General features: G+C 38.5%; 2 protein-coding genes across 14 annotated transcripts in view; one reads left to right on the top strand and one right to left on the bottom strand.

Moving 5' to 3' along the window:
• LOC108716023 (GATOR complex protein DEPDC5) overlaps window positions 1-7,134 on the bottom strand; it is a 47,411-nt gene extending 40,277 nt beyond the window's left edge. For 10 of the 11 annotated variants that reach the window (XR_005961994.1, XM_018261731.2, XM_018261719.2 and 7 more), the window contains exons 1-5: window positions 7,014-7,134; window positions 6,775-6,868; window positions 1,329-1,416; window positions 496-542; window positions 315-400 (exon numbers count right to left, since the gene is read on the bottom strand). Coding sequence is in view for 10 of the 11 variants with exons in the window: in XM_018261731.2 (XP_018117220.1) it covers window positions 315-400; window positions 496-542; window positions 1,329-1,416; window positions 6,775-6,832 (279 nt within the window). In the remaining variant the exon portion in view is untranslated. The other variant, XM_018261707.2, reaches the window with a different exon arrangement.
• Window positions 7,001-21,299, top strand: prr14l.L (proline rich 14-like L homeolog). Of its 3 annotated transcripts, none has more exons than XM_018261758.2 (9): window positions 7,001-7,115; window positions 11,497-11,877; window positions 12,308-12,392; window positions 13,052-16,337; window positions 17,111-17,176; window positions 17,284-17,446; window positions 19,404-19,513; window positions 19,676-19,747; window positions 19,963-21,299. In XM_018261758.2, the coding sequence occupies exons 2-9, from the start codon at window positions 11,512-11,514 to the stop codon at window positions 20,261-20,263; spliced, it is 4,449 nt and encodes a 1,482-aa protein (XP_018117247.1). In that variant the 5' UTR covers window positions 7,001-7,115; window positions 11,497-11,511; the 3' UTR covers window positions 20,264-21,299. The 3 variants fall into 3 exon arrangements, with proteins under 3 accessions (XP_018117247.1, XP_018117239.1, XP_018117243.1); XM_018261750.2 differs by lacking the exon at window positions 7,001-7,115 and adding an exon at window positions 7,166-7,403; XM_018261754.2 differs by lacking the exon at window positions 7,001-7,115 and adding an exon at window positions 7,395-7,527.
• Window positions 21,300-21,486: the final 187 nt, after the last annotated feature.

The raw sequence follows: 21,486 nt of genomic DNA, 5'->3' as shown, positions 1-21,486 counted from the left end.
AAAAAAACATCTCTAAAGTAACCATGCTCACGGACATTCTCCTCTTTTCCATCTTAGAGCCACAACCCAATACTTTACACATATCATTTCCATTGTCATTAATGAGAATTGCCACAGGTCACCATGTTCATTTCAAGTGTGACCTGTGCTTCATTCCACTAATGATAACCCACAACTGAGTAGCTGAGATTATACCAGTGCACTGAACATTACATACTTCCATTTACAGCACTAAAAAAAAACAAAACAGGGCTTTTTTATATTTGCTACAACTTGATTATCTTAAACAGATCAAGGATATTTAGTTATCTCACCTTAGGGTCAACAACATTGACATAAATATCCTGGTATGGTCGAAGGCGGAACACTTGGGCTACAGTTTGGTCAATACTAACAGTTTCTGGCAAAAGAATACATGAGTCAGTCATGACTTTAGCACGTGACACAGAACCCAAAACCCATGAGAAAAAGAAGAGGAAGATAATAAATGTTAACCTTTTTGCAAATCTTCTTTCAGTGACTTCACCTGCAGGAGAAGGGGACTGGAAAAAGATGAAAAAGGATTTTGTTACATTAAACCAGCAAAAAAAAGTCCATCTTGCTACTAGCTAGCTTACACTTTAGCGCCAGTGTTACAGCTTAATCACCCACTCAAGTAAAACACAGTATTAGCACAATCTGAAACATGGCAACAATGATATTTTATGCAATCTAGGGGACTGCTGTAGCAGTATGAATTGCAACAAGTCTACAGGCTGTGGGACTATCCAATTTGTGCAATCTGGTGTACTGTTGTCCTTCATCTAAAACCATTTCAGCTGACAACTGAACCTTTAAAACAAAGCAGACTGTTGCAGGGTATCACATTTTTATTTCCATTCTTGCAAAAATAAACAATCCTGGCATTAATTCTAGATACTCAACTTGTATCACAAGATGCAGAAAAGGACCAATTACCATTTATCTGATTTACTACAGTGTCCTGGGAGGTCTAACTATACTTAAAACTATCAAAGTGAAAAAAGAAAGAAAGTAAAAAAAATCAATATTTATTTAAAATATATGTGAGAAATTAATAGGGTTATCTAAAACAGGAGTAATTGATGGCAAAAACCTTTCAACTGACAGCATTGCTAAATCGTGTCAGTATATAATGTACAATTTTGTGTTATGTGTAAGTATGAATCTTATTTGTATGCCTTGATTTCTTGATGTGAGACTGTAATGTACAGTGACTATATCCTTCCTCGGTTATTAAAAAAAGATAAGCTATAATGTCATAGAAATAGAAAAACAGATTAGAACAGTGATAGATTTTTGAAAATTACCTGTATTCATCATTTGGGTGAGCAATTTCAACAATGTCCCCAAGGTTAATGCATGGAAAAACCTTGGGGTTTATCACCAACTCATCATCTGAAAAATGATATAATGGGACAAAAGTCAAGATAAAACCAATTCCTCTAGACCACGTATGACAATGTTGAGGCACACGTTTACACAACTAATGTATCATTACTCAGATGTACATGAACACTGAACAAAAAATGTGGATCGAATGTGGACCCCCATTTTAATCCCCCTTCCAGGATATAAGTCTTAGAGGCACATTTATCAAAGGTCGAATTTGAATCCATGTGAATTTTTTTTTTTAACTTTTGAATACACTCGAAATTCGATTGGGGAGTTATTTAATAAAAACTCAAACAAATATTACCGACCCCAAAACTCGAAACTAATTTCACTAAACTCGAATGGAGTTTTTTCTCCGAAAAAAACTTGAATGTCAGGAAGGCTAGTAACATGAGTTTGGATTATTGACAATTTGAATTTGAGAGTTTTGACCGTAAAAAAAAAATTGAAAATTTGAATTTGAATTTTCAACTCGACCCTTAATAAATCTGCCCCTAAGTATATGAGGCCTTCCTGGACAGGAAAAAAGGCAATGGCACACTGGACACGATCAAGCAGGGAAAACCCTTGCAAAGATTTATTTGCACACGATGCAACGTTTCGGGGTAGTCCCCTTTGTCAAGCTTGACAAAGGGGACAAAGGGGACTACCCCGAAACGTTGCATCGTGTGCAAATAAATCTTTGCAAGGGTTTTCCCTGCTTGATCGTGTCCAGTGTGCCATTGCCTTTTTTCCTTACCATTGGTTGAGGAGGGTGCCGATCCCTCCAGGTAATTGAGCACCTGGCAGAGCTGCTGAAGGCCAGGGTGTGCGAGGTGACTCTTCTTTTCCGGCCTTCCTGGACAGAACTGTTGTAGTTATCTACAGCTAATCTTTACATTCAGTCTTTAGATTTGACACCTAACACTTTTCCCGGTAGGGATTTTTGCCCCCAAAATCCCTACCATGAAAAAACTAGACATTTTCAAATACAAATATCAGTTAAGCTTGTAATGGTGATACTGGTCCTTTAAAATGGAAACAGCTTATAACTTACAGGGTGAGCGGTAAGAAGCAGGAATTTTAAATAAAGTACAGGTAAGGGAACTATTATCCAGAATGCTCGGGACCTGGGGTTTTCCAGATAACGGATCTTTCTGTAATTTGGATCTCCATACCTCACGTCTACTAGAAAATCATGTAATCATTAAATAAACCCAATAGGCTAGTTTTGTTTCTAATAAGGATTGATTATATTAGTTTGGATCAAGTACAAGGTACTGTTTTATTATTACAGAGAAAAAGTGTAGGGTAGAACTTTTGGTATGAAGCATAACAAAAGTGCTGTTAAGGTGATACCTTTATTGGCTAACTAAGATGATAATAAAAGCAAGCTTTCAGAACATAGCAGTTGGCACTGACATTTATACAGCATTTTGCCTCAGAAAAAGAACCAATCACCACCGGTTCACAATAAACAAAAAATTGGACACACCAGTAGGTAAACATTTTATTAGCCCCAACCAAAGTCTGGATGACTTACAAATTTCTGTTATCAAAGCCAATTTCAAAACAGAAGATTAACGCAAAGTGTGGGAATACAAACTTATGCAAACCTTTAGGAGTCTGGAGACAGGGCTAAATTTAGGCCATGGATTTATAGCTAATTACCAAGCCTAGAAACAGATGCATAATTTTTTTCTGTGGAGATAAACTACTACAGGTATCTGTTATCTGCTTCACACCATAGGATGCAAAGATCCGATCGTTCGAATCCTCAAATGATCGACTTCCCCATCTCCCGACCTGCCACTAACCAATCCGATCAAATAAAATAGTAAAAGAACAGATCAGCCGATGTTCTGCCCCTGACAGCAATCGTACGAAAGTTATATCCAACAAAGCTGGTGACAGTCTCCCACTGAAAATTGCACGATTGGCAATACATGCAGAGAAATTATCGGCAGCAAACAGAAATCTTTTAACCTGGCCGATCGACCAAACGACCGATTTCCGTGGGACGAAAAATGTCGGGACTCTGCACACTCGGTCCGAAAATCATATGAATCCTCGATTCGGATCTTTGCGTCTATGGCCAGCTTAATTCGTGCCTGGTCTGTACTACTTTGCATAACCAACCTCCCTATAAGTCTGTCCCTGTTTGCAATACAAATTATGCTTGTGTTGTTTCTTCTTTTGTCCTCACAGTTTTTTTGTAAAGAAAATGCTGTATATATATATATGTCAGTGCCAACATTGCTTCTTTGTAATCATCTTTGAAGAAGGAACTGCAATGTTCTGAAAGCTTGTTGTGATTATAATCTTAGTTAGCCAATAAAGGTATCACCTTTACACCACTTTTGTTATGCTTCATATCAAAAGTTCTACACTATAACTTTTTCAACGGGCTAACACAGTACAAAAAAACATAACCTACAGAGAAAAAGGAAATACTTTTTAAAAATGTTGGATTATTTGGATAAAATGGAGTCTAGGGGAGATGGCCATTCCGTAATTCGGAGCTTTCTGGATAACGGGTCTCTGGATAATGGATCCCATACCTATATCTAAAATCAGCACCAAAAAATAGAGACTTTTTAAAAGAAAGACTTATTAAAAATCCACTTTTTAAAAAAAAACAAAAAACGGTAATAACAAAAGGAAGGAAGAATCAGCAAAGACAGTCAGTAGAAGAGCAGGTGGTTCATGGGGTTTGTGTGGACAGCCATGAAGCCCAGACAGCATTAAATTTGGTAGGACAACCTTGTCATATAAACTAAATGAGAGCACATTGTTAACTAGTTTCTTCCAACAGCTAAGGGACAGTGCCCATTGTTGATCTCCACTGCAGAAAAATACCTCTCTTTAAACATAAAATAGTTGCTGTAAGCAAAAAGCTATCATACAATTTGAAGGACATTAAAGTGTTACTTAGAACAAAAATGCTACTTGGAACAAATAAATGACATGGCATTGTAAGAAAACATAGAAAAATATGCCCACCTTTATATGACACATAAGACATAAATTAGAAGTATGTGGGAACAGTTCAGTCTATAAACATCAAACAGGCAAGATTGAAAAATGTAATCTGAATTAATTTGCCTCTGGTTAGTTAGGATAAGTTCACCACAATATACAGTTGAATAATAACAGTGACTTGGTCAGGTCAAGTCTATGTTAGTACACCTCCAGCTTGATCTCAAGGTGTTGTAGTGGCCCAGTAAGGAATTGAGGTTAGAAAAGTATGCCAAAGCTAAAAATAGTGGAAAAAAAGGTGTGTGTGTGTGTGGGGGGGGGGGTTAATGCTGTTTCAATTTTTTTTAAAAATTTTTAAAGTGCAAATTACAGTAGCCATTGAGGTAGTAAGGACATAGTGTGATGAGAGGTATCAATAAGGTAACTTGGCCAGAGAGTAAAGAGATCCCAGCATTGCAGCTTCAAGCATGGTGGCTGGGTTTATCACCAATGTGCATAAATCAACTGGTTTGCCAAAAAAAAAGCTTGAGGTTGGGAAGTAAAAGACCACCTTTAGTTGTGGGTGCCTGAAGTGTCTTAAATCCAATGAAAGCTCTCTTCATCCTCTTGAGGTGTATAGTTTCTGTTTGTTTGAACCACTGTGCTTTAGGAGAAGCTAGAAGAAATACTCTTGTAATCTCCCAGGTTTGTGGCAAATTTGGCTTTTTGCCACCAAAAAAATTCCATCAGCAAAGAAAAGGCAATTACTGCCCATGCTGCCTGCCATTGATAAGAATGGTAATCACCTGTCACCAGAAGTGACAATTGGATTTCAGCCCAAAAGTCAAGATATTTTAAGCTAACATTTCTACTGTTAAAAAAGAACTCCATATCAAAACTTATCTACACACTTGCAGAACAGCCCATTGCACCAATGACCATAAACTATATGCAACAGTGTTTCTAGCTGTATGCTCTTCACTTTATACCTTTTGATTTCAGGGAAACTATACACATGTCCTGCACCTATGCTAAAGTGCACTGCATTGTGTAAGCACTTTTCCAGTAGCAAAGTAGAGAAACGATACAAGACCTAGCAATGCACAATGAGAATTCCATGGAACAAATATCAGGCTGACTGTACCTAACTCATAGGTCTGTTGTACTGACCCACAAGTACATAATGGCCTGTGACTTTGTTCTTTGGCTGTTGGTATCTCCAGTATTTGTGCAATCCTATATAATAAAGTTGAAGTGTCTCTGCGTCCAGTCCCTGTGTCCGTGGGATTGCGCTACTGCGCATGTGCCCCACGGACCGTATCTGGCAAATGTTTGACTACATATGTTCTAGCGCCCGTTAATTTAACGGGCTTAATGTCTAGTAAGTATATAAGAAACATACTAATGCACGACAAATAAACAGTTATGAGGTCCTATATGGGTGTGTTATGATCTTTACCACAAATACAAGGCAGAGGTCAAACAAAAGATTTGGTGCATTTAAGTTTGGGTGGCAGGTTCAGGGGAGGGTTGAGCATAAAAGCAGCATGGTGATGCATGGGGCTACAAGTTTTATTTATTTCCCTGTGTATGTATGGATTTCCTGTAGGTTTCTACTATTCTAGTTCCCTCCTACACTCCCAATACTTACAACTGTCAGATTATCAGACTTCGGACAGTGGTTTATTTTATGAATATAACAGGGAAACAGATTGTAAGATCCATTAGGGAAAGGAGTAACATGAAGGATAAACAATTATAACCCACAGCTAACATGTTGCTGGCATAAATAAAAAACAGCAAAGCTCTTTCATAGCATAGGGCTGGTGGAAGGGGTTTTTAACAGTGTGAATAATGCTTATATGTATTAGTTTCTTTAAAGGGGTGGTTCACCTTTAAGGTAACTTTTAATATGTTTAAGAACGGACAACTTTTCAATTAGTTTTCATTATTTTTTTTATATAGTTTTATAGTTATTTTCCTTTTTCTTCTGACTCTTTGCAGCTTTCAAATGGGCGTCGCCAACTCCCTTCTAAAACAACAAATGCTCTGTAAGGCTACAAATGTATAGTTAGTGTTACTTTTTATTACGGATCCTTCTACTTAGGCTTCTATTCCAGTCTCTTATTTGAATCCATGCATGGTTGCTAGGGTCATTTGGACCCTAGTAGTTACCAGACTGGTTAAGATGCAAATTGAAGAGCTGCTGAATAAAAAGCTAAATAACTCAAAAACCTTCAATAATAAAACATGAAAGCAAATTTGCAATTTTTCTCTGAATGTCCCTCTCTACATTGTACTAACAGTTGTCTCAAAGGTGAGCCACCTCTTTAATACATTATTTAATTCTCTCTGTTGCCTTAGTGCCCCCAAAGTAACACATTCACAGCCAAAACATGGAGACTAGTCACACAATGTGCTCACCACTTCCCCCAAAGTCTTTCTTGCGGATGACTAGCTTGTATACTCTGTTGGTCCTCATGTTGGAGTCTCTGCTGATTTGAAGCACATCTGGGCACTAAGAGAGGGGTAGCAGAGGCAAGAGTTAGAGATGGGATTACTGTAAGGCTGCTGTATCATATGAAGCGAGAGACAGGGTGTATCAAGAGATAAGACTAAACATAACTACTACATATTTACTCATTATGCCCCCAGACACCTACAATGAGGCTTGGCTTTGGCAATACAGGAAATAACAAGCAGCATACGGGTAACACAGCTGGCGTGACGCAACTTCCCAAAGCGGCGAAACTACCGGAAGTGAGGTATGAAACGTTCGGGAGGAGATTGTGACGGAGTCAAGAGTCTCCGAGAGGCTGAAGGTGCAAGAGGTGGGAGGGGAATTGGAGTTAAATTGAAGGCTTGCTGACGGGATAGTGGGAAGTGTGATAATCTATGGAGGTAGTACGCCAGTAAGGCAACTGTGGGGGGAAAGATGCGAGAGGCGCGGTAAAGAAGAAGCAAAGGCAAAAGCAGCCTTATACTGACACTGATCTAAAGAAGAAGAAGGAAAGCTGAGAGGAGCCGTAGAGTAACTAGAATGCCGGGAAGCGGTAAGTCAATGACTAGAGTTTGCAGCATAGAAGGAAAGAGACGGGTATAAATGAATTGACACAAGGAAAGATGGACGGAAGCTACGGACAGACGGTAACGTTCCTTTAAGTGACAAGAGGAAAGGTTTGCTACTAAGTATCCACTTTTTTCTTGTGTAACTATGTGTTCACTTTCCATTGTATTGGGCTGTTGTGCCGCCTGACTGACACTGGGGAGGGAGGGAAGAGAAGTCCAGTACAGGTGACACAAGAGGGAAATCGCTTTAGGAACAATAAACGTCGTGGGGCTCGGCTGTGTCAGCTCGGTAACTTTTGCCGCAGCTTCATATCATACGTGTTCCTGTTCAGCTCATTCCTGTCAATATCCCGGAGCTGCTTTTACAAGGTACCGGCAACAGTAACGGATTGACGGTGCAATTGCATACATGTAGCTGAGGGGGGAAAGAGAGGGTCCTAAAAGGTGACCAAGTATCACCATGACCCCCCTTTACATTAATATTGTATATGCAAGAAAGAGTCACACCTGTGCTTCTACATTACACGTTTAGAGTCTCTTAATGGGGCTGTTCACCTTCAACACTTTTTTTCAGTTCAGTTGGTTTCAATAAAGACTTTTTTCAATTACCTAAAAAAGAGGATTTCTGCAACTAAACACAAGATGTTGCATTTCACACTGAAATCCACTGCCTGCGCCCGAGCTGATGTAATATTTCAAGGTGCAGGCACAGCTGGCAGTGGGGAGGGTAACACCGGAGGCTTCTTGGCTTGCATTTCCCACAGGCTGAGATCCGACTCGTATGGCCCTACCCTAAGGCTAGGGCCAGATAGGTTTGCCACCTTTTTTCGAAAATACCGAGCTTCCTATATATTTAGATTTTTCCCCTATTAATAACATTGGGATCAAGCAACATTTTTACAGGTCAGGCCGGTAAAATACTGGCCAGATGGGACAGAAATCAGCCTGCTGAGATCCACAGGCAGATTTCAGTCCCTGACCCCTAGCAGAATTCTTGTCTCTGTTCACATATGTACGCCTTGTGTCAGCTCCAGAGCAGCATTGGACTAGGCTGGCGGGACATGGGAAAAAACCTGATGGGCCCCACTGGCCCAGACAACATAGCGCTCCTGACCTGCGGGGGGGATCCCGGAGACTGGGGGGGCGGGGCAGCAGGGCCCTGATGTGGCCCTCACCCCCCCAGTCCGACCCAGCTCTAAAGTGAACACACTCCAGTGGATTTCAGCAAAGAAAAGGCTTCCATGTGCAAATAGGCAAGTGGGTTGTCAGGGGCTGAAATCTGTCTGCGGAAATCCTCTACTTTCAGCCAAATCAACATTATTTTTTTTTGTTTGTGTGGCACTTTCTTTTGGTGCTTTTGGCTCACATTTGAGCCAGTACCACTGCACAAGTCATGTTGAAGGTCGTTATTTGACTTCAAATAAGTATGCGGCTCCCTACAGCATCCCCTGATTGCCATTAATTTAGGCACACCTGTTTGTGGTCCAATTGCCCAGCATCCAACTGATTTAAAGGAATTTCTTTAAAAAAAATCAAATTACTAAAAAAAAAAAAAATGATGGGAATGCCTGTAAGGAAACAGATGACATGACAACCAGATTTTAAGTAGAAGACACACATGTCCTAGAGCTGAAGAAGCAAATCAAATGGAAGTGCATCAGGTATGAAAGGGGTTAATACAGGCTTGGTAAAATGTTCCATAGTTCACTGCATATGACATGAAGTCCTTAAGAGCTAATTTCACTATACTTAGTGACTCTTATCATAGTAGAGAGGGTTTTTTTTTTTTGCAGTCTACTACACCTATGGTTTCTTCTGCCATTTTGTGCTCCAGCACCTCAAGCAGCATGCTTGCTCTTTCATCAGTGCTTGTTCCAGAGTCCTTCACGCCCTTCCAGATTAGCAGCACAGTTTACCATGTAAATTAGAATAACTTCTGCTATTGCACATATGTGGATCTTCGACCACGTGTAGGATTAGCACTAAGGCAATAATATTTATCTCAGCACCCCCCACAACATGCCTGCAACACCACCCAAACTCATTCCCCTCCCCAACAACCCTAATTTTGCACCTCACTGGATAAATGCGCTGCCACTTCTGCTTTTTTTGCTTACTTCTATAGTTCTGGCCCTGACTACACCCATGAGCCAGAAAAAAATCTGAAGAAATTGAATTGCAATGTACAAGTTGGCTATTAGGAATATGCACATGTCATATAGGACCTTGTGCTACTGCTCCTCTCCCTTTAAAAGGGAGGGGGGATTATATTTTAACTTAAAAAATGAAGCATGGTAAAACTATGTAAGGTGGAACTTAATAATAAGGGGAGGAAAGGAGACCGACCATGTGTACACTTTAATGTTTGAAAACTTTTTCACAGGATCCAGAATATTAGGACAAGCCATTCAAGCCAAAACATTTGTGTTTAAACCTTATTTAATTGCTGTGCTCTGTTATAAGAGAACATTTAATTGTATTTAGAGGGATCATCCCACCCTAAATCCATAGGGACCTATAGCACAAGTTTGACTGTATTAGATTTCCAGCACATATTTTGAGTCATTAAAAGGAGCAGCTCGCCTTTAAATGAGCTCTTTTGAGTTCATTATAGATCCCTTTATAAGAAACACCAGTCAGTTTTACTTTTTATGGTAGTAGCCTTTATATTCTGCATCTTCTTGACCTTCAAAGGAAAAATACCTATAAACCACTGTGCTATGTGGTTACTAGGGTATTTAAAATAGACGTAAAGCCATTTTTTTACCTAAAGAAATAATAATTCTAACCAACTTAACATCTGGTTAGCAGTGTTTGTCGTTGGTCTCTATCCTGGTGGTTTTGGCTTTTAAAAACAAGCCAAATGATTAACAGACTTGTGAAGAAGCATTGAAGTCTGACTTCTGCTACATTGTTTTAGGAGACAGAACCGGTACTGCAGAACAAACTATACATTCACTCCGTTGCTTCCATTCAGTGAACTCAAAGTTGCTGGCATTTAGGGAGGGCATTGGTATTATTTGGAAGCATGCAATTAAAAGAAAGACCATTGCAATCAATCAGGTTGACAATATCACTGTTTTTATCTGCTGTAAAAAAAAAAAAAAAAAAGCAATGGAGAGAATTAAAGTGGATATCTGTTTTCTTGACAAATGAAAATACATGTCTTAAATGGTCTCAAAATCCATTTGTTATTTTCTTGATGCTTCACATGTTCTATTCCTGAAATAAAGAGCATAACGCTGTGGTGTAAATTTTAGCATTGCCTAAGTAGCAATTGTCAGGCTGGTCACAAGCACCGCTATTGTTTTATATAATCCCCCTTACAAGAAGTCTGAAAGGTGCTTGAACTTTCCAGGGATGAGCCATGATTTTACCAGGTTGAACTAAACTGGACCATGGCAGGGACAATTCCCTGGGCTTTTTCATAGCCTTAAAGAGAGAGAGCGCATACATCTGCCAGGTATAACAATTATTTTTGCATATTACATCACAAGCTCTCACAGCTACAAATGTTGAAATGAAAGCAAATATAGCTTTTTGAAATTTGACAGCTCACCTTCACACAAAAAGGGTAGGGAAACACAGGGTAGATGGACTTTTTATTTGCAGACTGTGAAAAGTAGATCCAATTCATTGTGTAGCTCCCCAGACCGGTACAGCATCAACCTTTTGTGCAGTTACACTGAGTGGGTTTTGGCTTAAAAATACATACTTTCACATGCAGGGATGATAGATGTCTCTTTTTCCTTTACTATTCATTAAATTAATGTTGTTAGTTTGTTCCAAATGCAAAACTGCTGCTTAATGTCATACTGAATTTAGGTTTATGTTTTACAGTGACCTTGCCAAGCAACAAGTACATTAAAAAGCTTTATAGGATTTTAAAAAAACACATCCATTTAAAAAAATAGGATGCTTCTGTGTAGCTCTGAGATCAGGTGATCAATTATATTTCCTGAATTAAGGCCAAATCAAACTAAATGTATTCATACATTTTTTTTCCTCTTATTTATTTTTCCAAGCAAAAAGATACAATCGTTGGACAGTATTTTATTTTATTATTTTACCTTTCAGGGGTTTGCTGTCATAATGCTGGGTCTTAGAAATGCAGAGCTGTGTTCTCTGGACTCACCTCTGACCAAAGCTGCGTCACACCCGTACCCTGTACTGCAGATCTTCAGTGAGCTGGAAAATGGTCAAGACCCAAGACAAAACTTGTATTATCTGGATGTACAGCTTCCAACAATAGCCCTGGAAATAGGGGATAAGAAAGAAAATCTGGTATTGGGAAGAAATATCAAGAGCACGGATACTGGGTGCCATTTGGGACTTGTCTTTGATACCTTAAACAAGGATACAAAGGAAATCTCTGACCTTGTCATGTTAGATGGAATGGAAAAAGGGGCCTCTGTCGAGGTGACACAGTCTTCTGAGAATGTGCTGCTTGAAGAATCTGTAAGTTATGTGTCTGAATGACAAAAAAAAAAGCTATTATGTGCATTGTAAGTTTTTTTTTTTTTTTTCTCTTTACTTTTAATTTTACATCTTTTCACAAGTTTCAGCTTATCACTGAATGCACATTTAACATTTGTATATTCAATTAGCTTTGCCATTTAACAGTGTTTCAAAAAATAAAACTGTATAACAAAAAGGGGAAGAACAAGATGATACCGTAAGTGACCATGTAATAAAAAAAGATTATAATTCAGTCTTTGTGATTTCTCAGTGAGTGCCCTTGGAATCAGTTGGAGACGATTCTCTATGTAAACAGTCATTCTTATTGAACATAAATATAAAATTCTGCACAAGACCTCAATCCCATTATTGTGCTCTTGTACCGATTCTCCTCATTAGCCAATGCATGATTATATTTGTTCACTTTTAGGTGGACTCCTCAGAGTTGCGGATGGAAGAAGATGTTCAGAATATCTCTCCTAATCACGACCTAACCAGCCTACTGCATAGAATAGGTATTTACACTTTGCTTTGCTTGGTGCTTACTTTGGTTTTAGAGTTAGCTAAGTCTTACTATGCAGTTGCATGCAATTATTTGTTTAGCTCTAAAGACCTTGAAAATGTATATAAAGCTATGCCTATCAACATTTTGTGATACCAAGTACACATTTTTGGTGTCTTTTATAGTTTTGTTTTAAATTGTTCTTTCAGTGGAGGAAAAATGTAATTATTTCTTACAGTACGTAATGCACTATTGTTGCAGTAATGCCAACAACCTTTTCATGTTTAGCCTTCTATATTTATTAGGTAATGCGAGATGTTGCTTAGGTACTTTTAGTGCTATGCAAGTTAAAAGTTAAGCAGAGAAGCTGGAATGGTAAAATTGGCTACACAAAAACAAGCATGTGACTTGTACAGCAGTTTTAAAGACATGATAGTGGTTGTGAAATAAAAGACTGGATCCATTATTTTTTCTGTTTCTATACATCTTTGGGGAAATTTTTTTCCTTTTACCTGAATGATGAGCCTTACGTAGATATTCAACTTGAAAAAAAAGTGACAGAACATGGTGGCTTATAGTCTAAATTTTGGTCTTCCTTTTTGATTCTCGTCTTAACAGTAAAATGCTTAATTTGTGTAATTGTTTTCAGCAATTATTTTGTTAAAATTTCAGGTGTTCGAGAGATGACCGAACCGGCACCTCAGCTGAGCAGGAATGATTTAAGCAAGATATCTGAGCAAATCATACATACTAATAATATCGCTACTGATAAAAACAAAGACTTGCCACCCTTAGAAAGAGATCAAACCTTACATTTTACTATAAAGAGCATAGAGGAATCTCCTGACATTCATCTCCAAAGCTCCAATGATGAGGCAGTGGCTGACTCGGAGAATGACTTGAGGTTATATGTAAGTGAAAGTGCACAATCATTGAACTCACTTGACTTATCCTATATGCCTTGCACTGGCACACAATTACCAGTCAACGTTTGTGAAGTCTATGAGGATTGTTTAAACAGAGACCTAACCTCAGATGAACTGACAGAATATACCAATAGGCATAATCCAAAGAACCAAATCAGTCCACACCCAAGTGACCATGATAAAGATGACTATGAATGCACAATGTACTGCATGCAACAAAAAAATGTGTCTGAATTTAAAGAAACACACTTGAAATCAATATTATTGAAACAAGTGCCTTGTCAGACAGCAAACAGTAACAAGGCTTTTGTACAAAACCACTTTCCATCTACTCCAGCTAATGATGATCCTGAATCTGCTCAAGTGAATGCTCTTGTCCCTTATAAAAACTTATTTTTGGAATATGCAAATGTGCCTTCTGAACAATGCAAAACCGGATCTCAAGATCAAGCATTAAATAGAGAGATTATTCTGAATGAAATGAAAAGAACTGGTCTTTTAAACAAAAAGGCATCATTTGTTGCAGCGGGAGAAAAGTGTCGGCAAATATTTGAAGATGTTTTTGCGCTAAAAGCTTATGACACATCACAGAGAGTGGTAGGGAATGTTAATGTGAATCCAGAGAACAGTATAAAAAATGCAGATTGTGGTCAGGGGCTTACAATGCACCCTTCTATTCATCTACACTTAAATGAATGTCCTGTGGCTGGTTTTGATAAACCACCAAATTTTGTTTGGAAGAGTTCTAATATACCACTTCAAATCCATTTTCTTGATGTGCTAACTACTGGAAAAAGAATTTATTTGGCAGGGAGATCTGAACATGTTGCTTTTTCGCTGGATAAAAGTAGACTTGCATTATCAAAACACCAGGATGCCCTCTCCATTCCTAAAGAGAGTCAACTGCACAATACATCAGTGGGGACAGTAGTTTGCAGGACCAGAAGTGACCGGCATTGCATGGAACAAAGCAAAAGATCTTCTATTCATGGTGGCGGGGCTCTGATTTCAGTGCCCTTAAATAAACCCTTGAGTGCAAATATCCTGAATAATGAAGCTATTTCAGACTGCTCATTTATTAATTTAATGCCAGACTGTGCCATACCACAACATGGCAGTGATATTAAGAACCACATTTACAATAAAGTTGCGGAGGCTGGTTCAGAGTCTAATGCTAGCTCAGTTTCTAACTGTTCTGGTTTCTTATTCTCTGAGAATACAGGCGAGATGTGCAAAGTTGTGGCTTCTGTGCAACTCATGTCTGCTAAAATCGATTCTACTACTTTTGGAACAGAATACTCTCTGCAAGACCATATTTCCCCAAAGCTTTCAGTGGAAAATGAACTGTCTGTTCTACCTGTACCAACCATCCACCACGCCACAAGAAAAAGGAAAGGATCTACTATTATTAGTTGGATAGAAGGTAAAAGACAATATAATTGTAAAAGGGATGTTAAAAACCACCAAAATTTGCAAGAACTTAATTTTCATCCCAAAAAGCCATCTCTGCTTAAACGAATATCTAAAAGTAAATTAAAGGAGACTAATCTTAACCACTGTTTAGGGTTTGACATGGAAGCAGCTAAAGGATATACTGATATTGATATTGGAACAGAATACCAGAGCCTTGTTAGCTCTGCACCTCAGAAAATAACAAAGTTGATAACTGTACAAAATGTCCAGTCACCTCAAAGCACATTGTCACGGCAATCTAGATGCAGTACCGTTTATGACTGGCTAAAACAAAATGAAATCTCTCAGAAACATCATACTCCTCTGCTGAAAACTGCTTGTAATGTTGATGTTGCTAGTGCCTTTAGTAACAGTTCCTTCTTTGCCAAAAGCATTTTTGTTGAAAAACAAACCAAAGGAAACTGTACCCTTCCCCTTGCAAAGGCAAATCTGACAATGACCCACCGACCATCCAAGCATGCAGCTGCAACACTTAAATCATTTAGTACATCTGTGACACAGGATAAATACAATCCCCTTTTTTGCAACCATATGAAACAAATGCTTTTGCCTTCCAAAACAAAAATGGGAATAAAGCAACGCAAGCTGGCACCAAGAGGAGTGGTTACCCCTTACAGGAAACCTTCAATCTTCCACAAGTGCAGCAAAGATCAAGCTTTATTGCACCAGTTGTCTTCTATTGCCAGCAGGCTTATATCTCCACATAAGAGTCACCGGGAGCTGAAATCTTTATCTCACATGATAGATGGGACCCACTTTGTAGATGTGCAACTACAAGCCAGGAAACTGCTGAGGGCATTTTCTTGTGTTAGTATGAGACTGACCTCCACCTCAAAAGAATCCTCAAAAGCAGTGATCTTTACAGCTGCTAGGGATCGTCTGATCTCCCAGCATATGAATGTTCATCCTGCCTCTTCTCACGCTGGTATCTTTCATTCCAGTGATTCAAGGTTTTCTTTGGACCCCAGTTATCCTCCAACATTCCCAGTTTCCTTCCACATGAAGATTGATTCAAAGCACTTACCAGACTTTTTAGGGTTCGCATCTCCATTTCCTATGATTAAAAGGCAAGCTTCAACAACCCACTTATCACAGGTTTCTGAATGGACACTCTCTCTTTTCCTTTCTTCACATACCCCTGCTTCAGAAAATGTACAACTCCTCACACAGTGGAGCCCACAGTTCAAAGCCTTAGAACCAACTAATACAGATTTAAGTCTTGGAATTCCCCAGTTAAGATCAGGGGATGGCTGTTCCATGCATGGTCTTTATACTGTTTTAGCTCTTTCATCACCTGGATGCTATAGGTTGTGGACCAGGCGTAGGAACCTAGGAAGCAGAATCCCCACCGTCCAGAGACTTACTGTTGCTCAGTTTGCACAGGGCCTAAAGGGAGCATGGCCTTTTTATTCACAAGGACTCTTTTCTTGTATGCCCTATTCCCTTGGCCGTATTCTGTCCACTTGGAGTCAGCATGGCCCAACAAATTCCTCATCCTATAGTGTCAATCACAATGCCAACTGTTGTTCTTGGCAGAAAAGTCTGGATATTAAATACAGGTAAGATCCTACCTTCATTCTACATTTTTGTGCATGAGTAATAGCCTTATGTGGAGGAAAATGGAGTCCATTTTAATCAATTCTCTGTAAAAATAAAACTGTACCTTGTACTTGATCTTAACCAAGTAGCATAAATTCATATTGATAGCGAATAAATTACCTTTAGCAGACTTAAGTTATGGTGGTTTCCTTATCTGAAAACCCCCAGCTCCCAAGCATGCTGAATGATAGATCCTATATGTTTATCTAGCACTGAGAATCCAAAATGACATCTTGAAGCTGAGCACCCCAGAACAGTTGGCCCCATATTTTGGGGACCTCTGCCATATTTGTGTTCTTGATAATCCGCAGCAAGTGACATTTTGAGAAATCATTTAGATCTGGAATCTGTTCTGTAAATGTCTTGGGCAGCTGCAGAGCATATGATACTTTATATTATATAGAGATGGGAGTAGAGTTTGTGTGTGTGTGTGTGTGTGTTTAGGTAGAGATTGTGTGTCTTGAGAAGTATAGCAGTCAAAAGGACTTGAAAAATAGATCAATAATATTTTATTATATTATTATTATTATTATTATTATTATTGAGTGCTATACTTCGCAACTTGTATATCTATTATTTATCAGCACCCAGTCAGTTGATCCTTCGTGAGGAGTACTCCGTTCAGGATCTTATCCTATTGTTCTTTGCATGCGTTTATTTTGTTGATCTGTTGTAAAGGGACTGGAATCCCGTGTCTGATTTCAGCTGACTTGATTTTATTTCCTTTGTAAAGGAATCCAGAATTGGTTTCTGCTGTCCCACTCCTATTTAAAACAATACCAGACTTGGACACTCACAGGTAGGTCAAAGAATACTTACTGTTTGTTTTCCATCAACTTGATTTTCATGTCACAGCACTATGATTTGGTTTCCATGTATATTTTCTTTTCTTCTGTGGAATTTTAGTCTTAAAGACAATCCTGACATTGCTGTGCTGCCAAAGACTTCTCTGCATCAGAAAGAACCGTCGCCTCCTTTTGAGTGTTCACCTCCCAAAGCCCAGGTATATCCACTGGAGCAGCAAGAGGCTTTACAAAATACGTGTATCCAGCCTAACCAGAAGAATCAGGTGAGTGTGATATCACAAGATGGTCAGTTTACCAGTTCCCAAATATCTTCTCATAAATTGGAAACATATCCTTTTGCCTTCTGAGTATTTTATTTTGTCACCTATATAGGTCACATATAGATTTATTTTTTAGTATAATGTAGACATTGATAATCTGAGACAATATACAATTGGCCTTATATTTTTTTCAGCTATTTACCTTTTTTGTTTAATGGCTCTCCAGTTTGGTATTTCAGCAACTATCTGGTTGCTATTTTATTTGCCCTAGCAACCAGGCAGTGGATTGAATGAGAGACAGGAAGATGAATAGCAAAAACAGAATATGAAGATAAGACCATTAATAAATAAAAAGTCATATTAATAATAAAGATGGAACCTCTCAGAGCAATAGTGTTTTTGGCTGTAGGCGCCATTGACCCCCACTGGAGAGCTTGAAAGAGGTAGAAGAAGAAAGCAAATAATTTAAAAACTATTCAAAAAGAATAAATAATGAAAAGCAATTGCAAAGTTGTTCATAATAGGGCATTTTATAACATACTAAAAGTTAACTTAAATGTGGACCACCCATTTAAGAGCTAAAAATCAAAGGCATCTTTTACTCATTACTTTACACATAAAAGGGATGGACACCCAAACATACATTAATTAAAATGTTTCCATGTTATTTGTAATGTTCTGTAATGCAGTTGAAAGAACTTTCTTTGTTGTTTCCTTCACCTCTGAAGCAGTGTTGGAAAGCAACTCTCCTCCAGAGGGAGCCAATTGCCTCAGTGCATTGCATGTTTCTTTTATTCTGATCCTCCGATCTGTTCAAGGGTTTGTTCACCTTTAAATAAACTTTTAGTATGATGTAGAGAGTGATATTCTGAGCCAATTTGCAATTGGTTTTCATTATTTATTATTTGTGGGTTTTGAGTTGGCATAACCCGGCTGGGGTTTCCTTGTCCTGCTCCCCTCATCAGAGGTGACTGTTGAATATATTATAAGTGTTGTGAGAACTCTGAAGCACTCACAGACTTTTATTTATTTATTTTACTTTTCTTAAAGAAAAAAAGAATATCTAGCTGACATTTCTCTAGTAGTTTTGTGCTTCTTCCTATCACAACTTTCAACCTTAAAGGAGAAGGAAAGCTACCAAAGCAGTTTATTGCCAATAGATTAGCCACATTAGTGCAAGCTATAACACTATTTATTCTGCAAAATGCTTTGCTGTACCGGAGTAAACGGCTCTAGAAGTTCTCTGTTTAGGATAGCGGATGCCATATTAGCTTGGTGTGACATCACTTCCTGCCTGAGTTTCTCCCTGCTCACTCTTAGCTCTGGGCCTTGATTACAGCAGGGAGGGGAGGAGGGGAAAGTGAGGGGGTGAGGAGCAAACTGAGCAAGCTTATGCCCTAGCCCTGGAGGTTTATGCTGACATAGAAGCCCATGCGTACACAATAGAAGGAAAGAAATGCCGTGTTTCTTTTGAGAAATGACTCAGAACAGCATTAGTTTGAGGGTTTACTGGTATATTTAGGTGGACCTTTCTTACTTAGTTTTAGCATTTCCTTCTCCTTTAACTGTGCTATGCATAAATTTGCAGGGCTAAAATTTCTATAACTAATCACCTAAACATACTTTTATATGCTGGGATTTTGGGGGCAACTCTGCACTGTGTATACAAGTACAATTACTTATTGCAGTGCTTCCTTTTCTAGATTCATAGAGACCTCTAGTCAGCTAGCCTGCAACAAAGTTTTGGCCATTATTCTCTGCAGGATATGGATCAAGTGCCAGCAACCAGTTTTTGGTTCATCATTGTGCACAAAGACAGCTTGTACCAGATGTTATTACTGTAAAATTAACTTGGAAGCACATCAACATTTCTGAGTCTCTCTGTTTTATGGTCTGCACCCTTTGCCCACTAGTTATAAGTTATTACAATACTGTTGTTTTGTTTTAATGACCTCCACAGAAGCAAGATTTAGAAAGAAAGCCTCAAAGAGTTTCACAAATTCGAATACGCAAGACCGTGCCAAAGCCAGATCCCAACCTAACGCCAATGGGTCTTCCCAAGGCCAAAAGGTAAGTAAGTAACTAACTAAGAAGGCTAAACCATAACACATGCAGAGTTTTCCTATGTCAGTGCTCAAAATAAGGTTGATTTTGTCTCTGTTGTTGTATAACCCCCAAGTCTTTACTAAGCCAGTTTACACTTAAATGCTTATGGTATACTTATTTTGACAGAATAAAGAAAAAGGAATTCAGTTTGGAAGATATATACACAAACAAAAACTACAAATCTCCACCACCAGATCGGTAGGTAGCTCTTATTATTTTTATGCTTTATCCTCTCTACACCAACCCCTAGTAGCTATTACCTTTTTGCCTTGATTCACATTTTAAACTCTTTTTATATCCCGTGATGTACTTCAGTGGTGGTGTTGTTCTCCACCTCACCTTTTTTGTTTATTTTTTATTTTTTTCTGTTTTCCTTAATAAATCCAGCTCACTCAATATATTTTTTTCCTTAGAAAACTGGAAACCATATTTGAGGAGCCAAAAGAAAGAAATGGCATTTTGGAGTGTATATCCCATCAGAAAAGGAAGCGCGTTTTGGAGTTTCGGGATTGCACAGTCCCCAGAGTAAAACGTCCAAGGGTCAAAGTAAAAGTCATGGTGGGTTACAAGAGGGGCCGCAAAGCTGCCATTGAAGGGGAACAGCTGGATGCACTTCTTAAAAAGAAACTCAATGAGTTGGATCATTTTATAATAGAGCAGGAGGCCATGGAAAGAAAATCTGAGGCTGCTGCAATATTCTGTTTTGGACACTAACAAGTTTCAGAAGCTTAGAAATATAAATTAGGCCAGTTCTTCCCAGTCATGAAATTTTATTTGTAGATTCCATTTGAAAGAAGAGAATGCTTATGTGTGTTTGCATTTCATATAACAAGTAGGTCTCCAAGCTGTTGTGGATGTGTGACTGTTTGTGTGCCCTTGATGTTGTTGAGGATACAATGATGTGTTGCAGTGAGTCTGCACTTTTACCATGGGACACTCCCAGCCACTGGTTTCCTATTTTCTGATTTACTGGATGCCGATTTGGATATTTTACAGTATCTTGTAATGTGTTCATCCAAAGAGCTGCACTTGTGCACAGTTGTGAAGAAGAGCATCATTGCACTTGTTTAAATTGTCTTTACCATATTTATATTTTAAATTGTCTTAATGCTTTTAAAGCTAATCGGAGCAGAAGGTGGATTTGAATCTTCACAATGAATGTAAATAAGCTAATGTAGAGTGTGTGAGAGACTATATGGAGCATGTTCCCACAGCCTGACGAGACTAAAACTGACTTAATAGCTACATGGGCAGCAGAATGAGCTGAGGATGATGGGATTTGTGGTTTGAAATGTGGAGATGGCTAATTTTGAGAAAACTTGTCAGGCAGATTATTACTAATCACACTGCTGCGTGCTGCTTTTTATTTGTTTTTGTCGTGGAAATTTGGAAAAGGGACACTGCTAAATAAGCAATTACACATCTGCCACAAATCTGTTTTTAATTTCGCTCTAAATTTTGTTTAGGAATTAAATATTAACAGTTTCCCGTCCATCAGAATTCTCTCTTCTGTGTTAGTTTTTTTTTTTTTTTTATTATTTAGGGCTGTGCACTCCTTGGCTTGTGTCCAGCACCAGCTTACTGTGCATGTATGCTAGAGAGATGAGGCGTGTTCTCTCCTGAGTGTATTCTTTCTGTGAATTTGAGATGTTTGTTGAGTTTTTAATTTATACACTTATAATAAATGTCTGTTGCTCTTTCATGATTTAATTTAGATGTGATAATTTATATAAAGATTTGATAAAGCACACTCATGTCGAATGCAATTTTCTTGACTCTTCCCCATTCACAGTGACGGCTATATTTATTGTTCAACAAATATGAATACACAGCTGGTGTTTTTCAGTGATCTCTAATCCTGTATGTTGGTAGTTGGAAAGGTATGCAGAAAAACTTTATCCCTTCCTCTGGCACCACAGATTTAGACAAGCCCATAC

The sequence above is a fragment of the Xenopus laevis genome, chromosome 1L, assembly GCF_017654675.1.
Source record: "Xenopus laevis strain J_2021 chromosome 1L, Xenopus_laevis_v10.1, whole genome shotgun sequence".
NCBI classification, from domain to species: Eukaryota; Metazoa; Chordata; class Amphibia; order Anura; family Pipidae; genus Xenopus; species Xenopus laevis.
The sequence above is the reverse complement of the archived record's forward strand: the minus strand, read 5'-3'. Positions and strand labels throughout refer to the sequence as shown.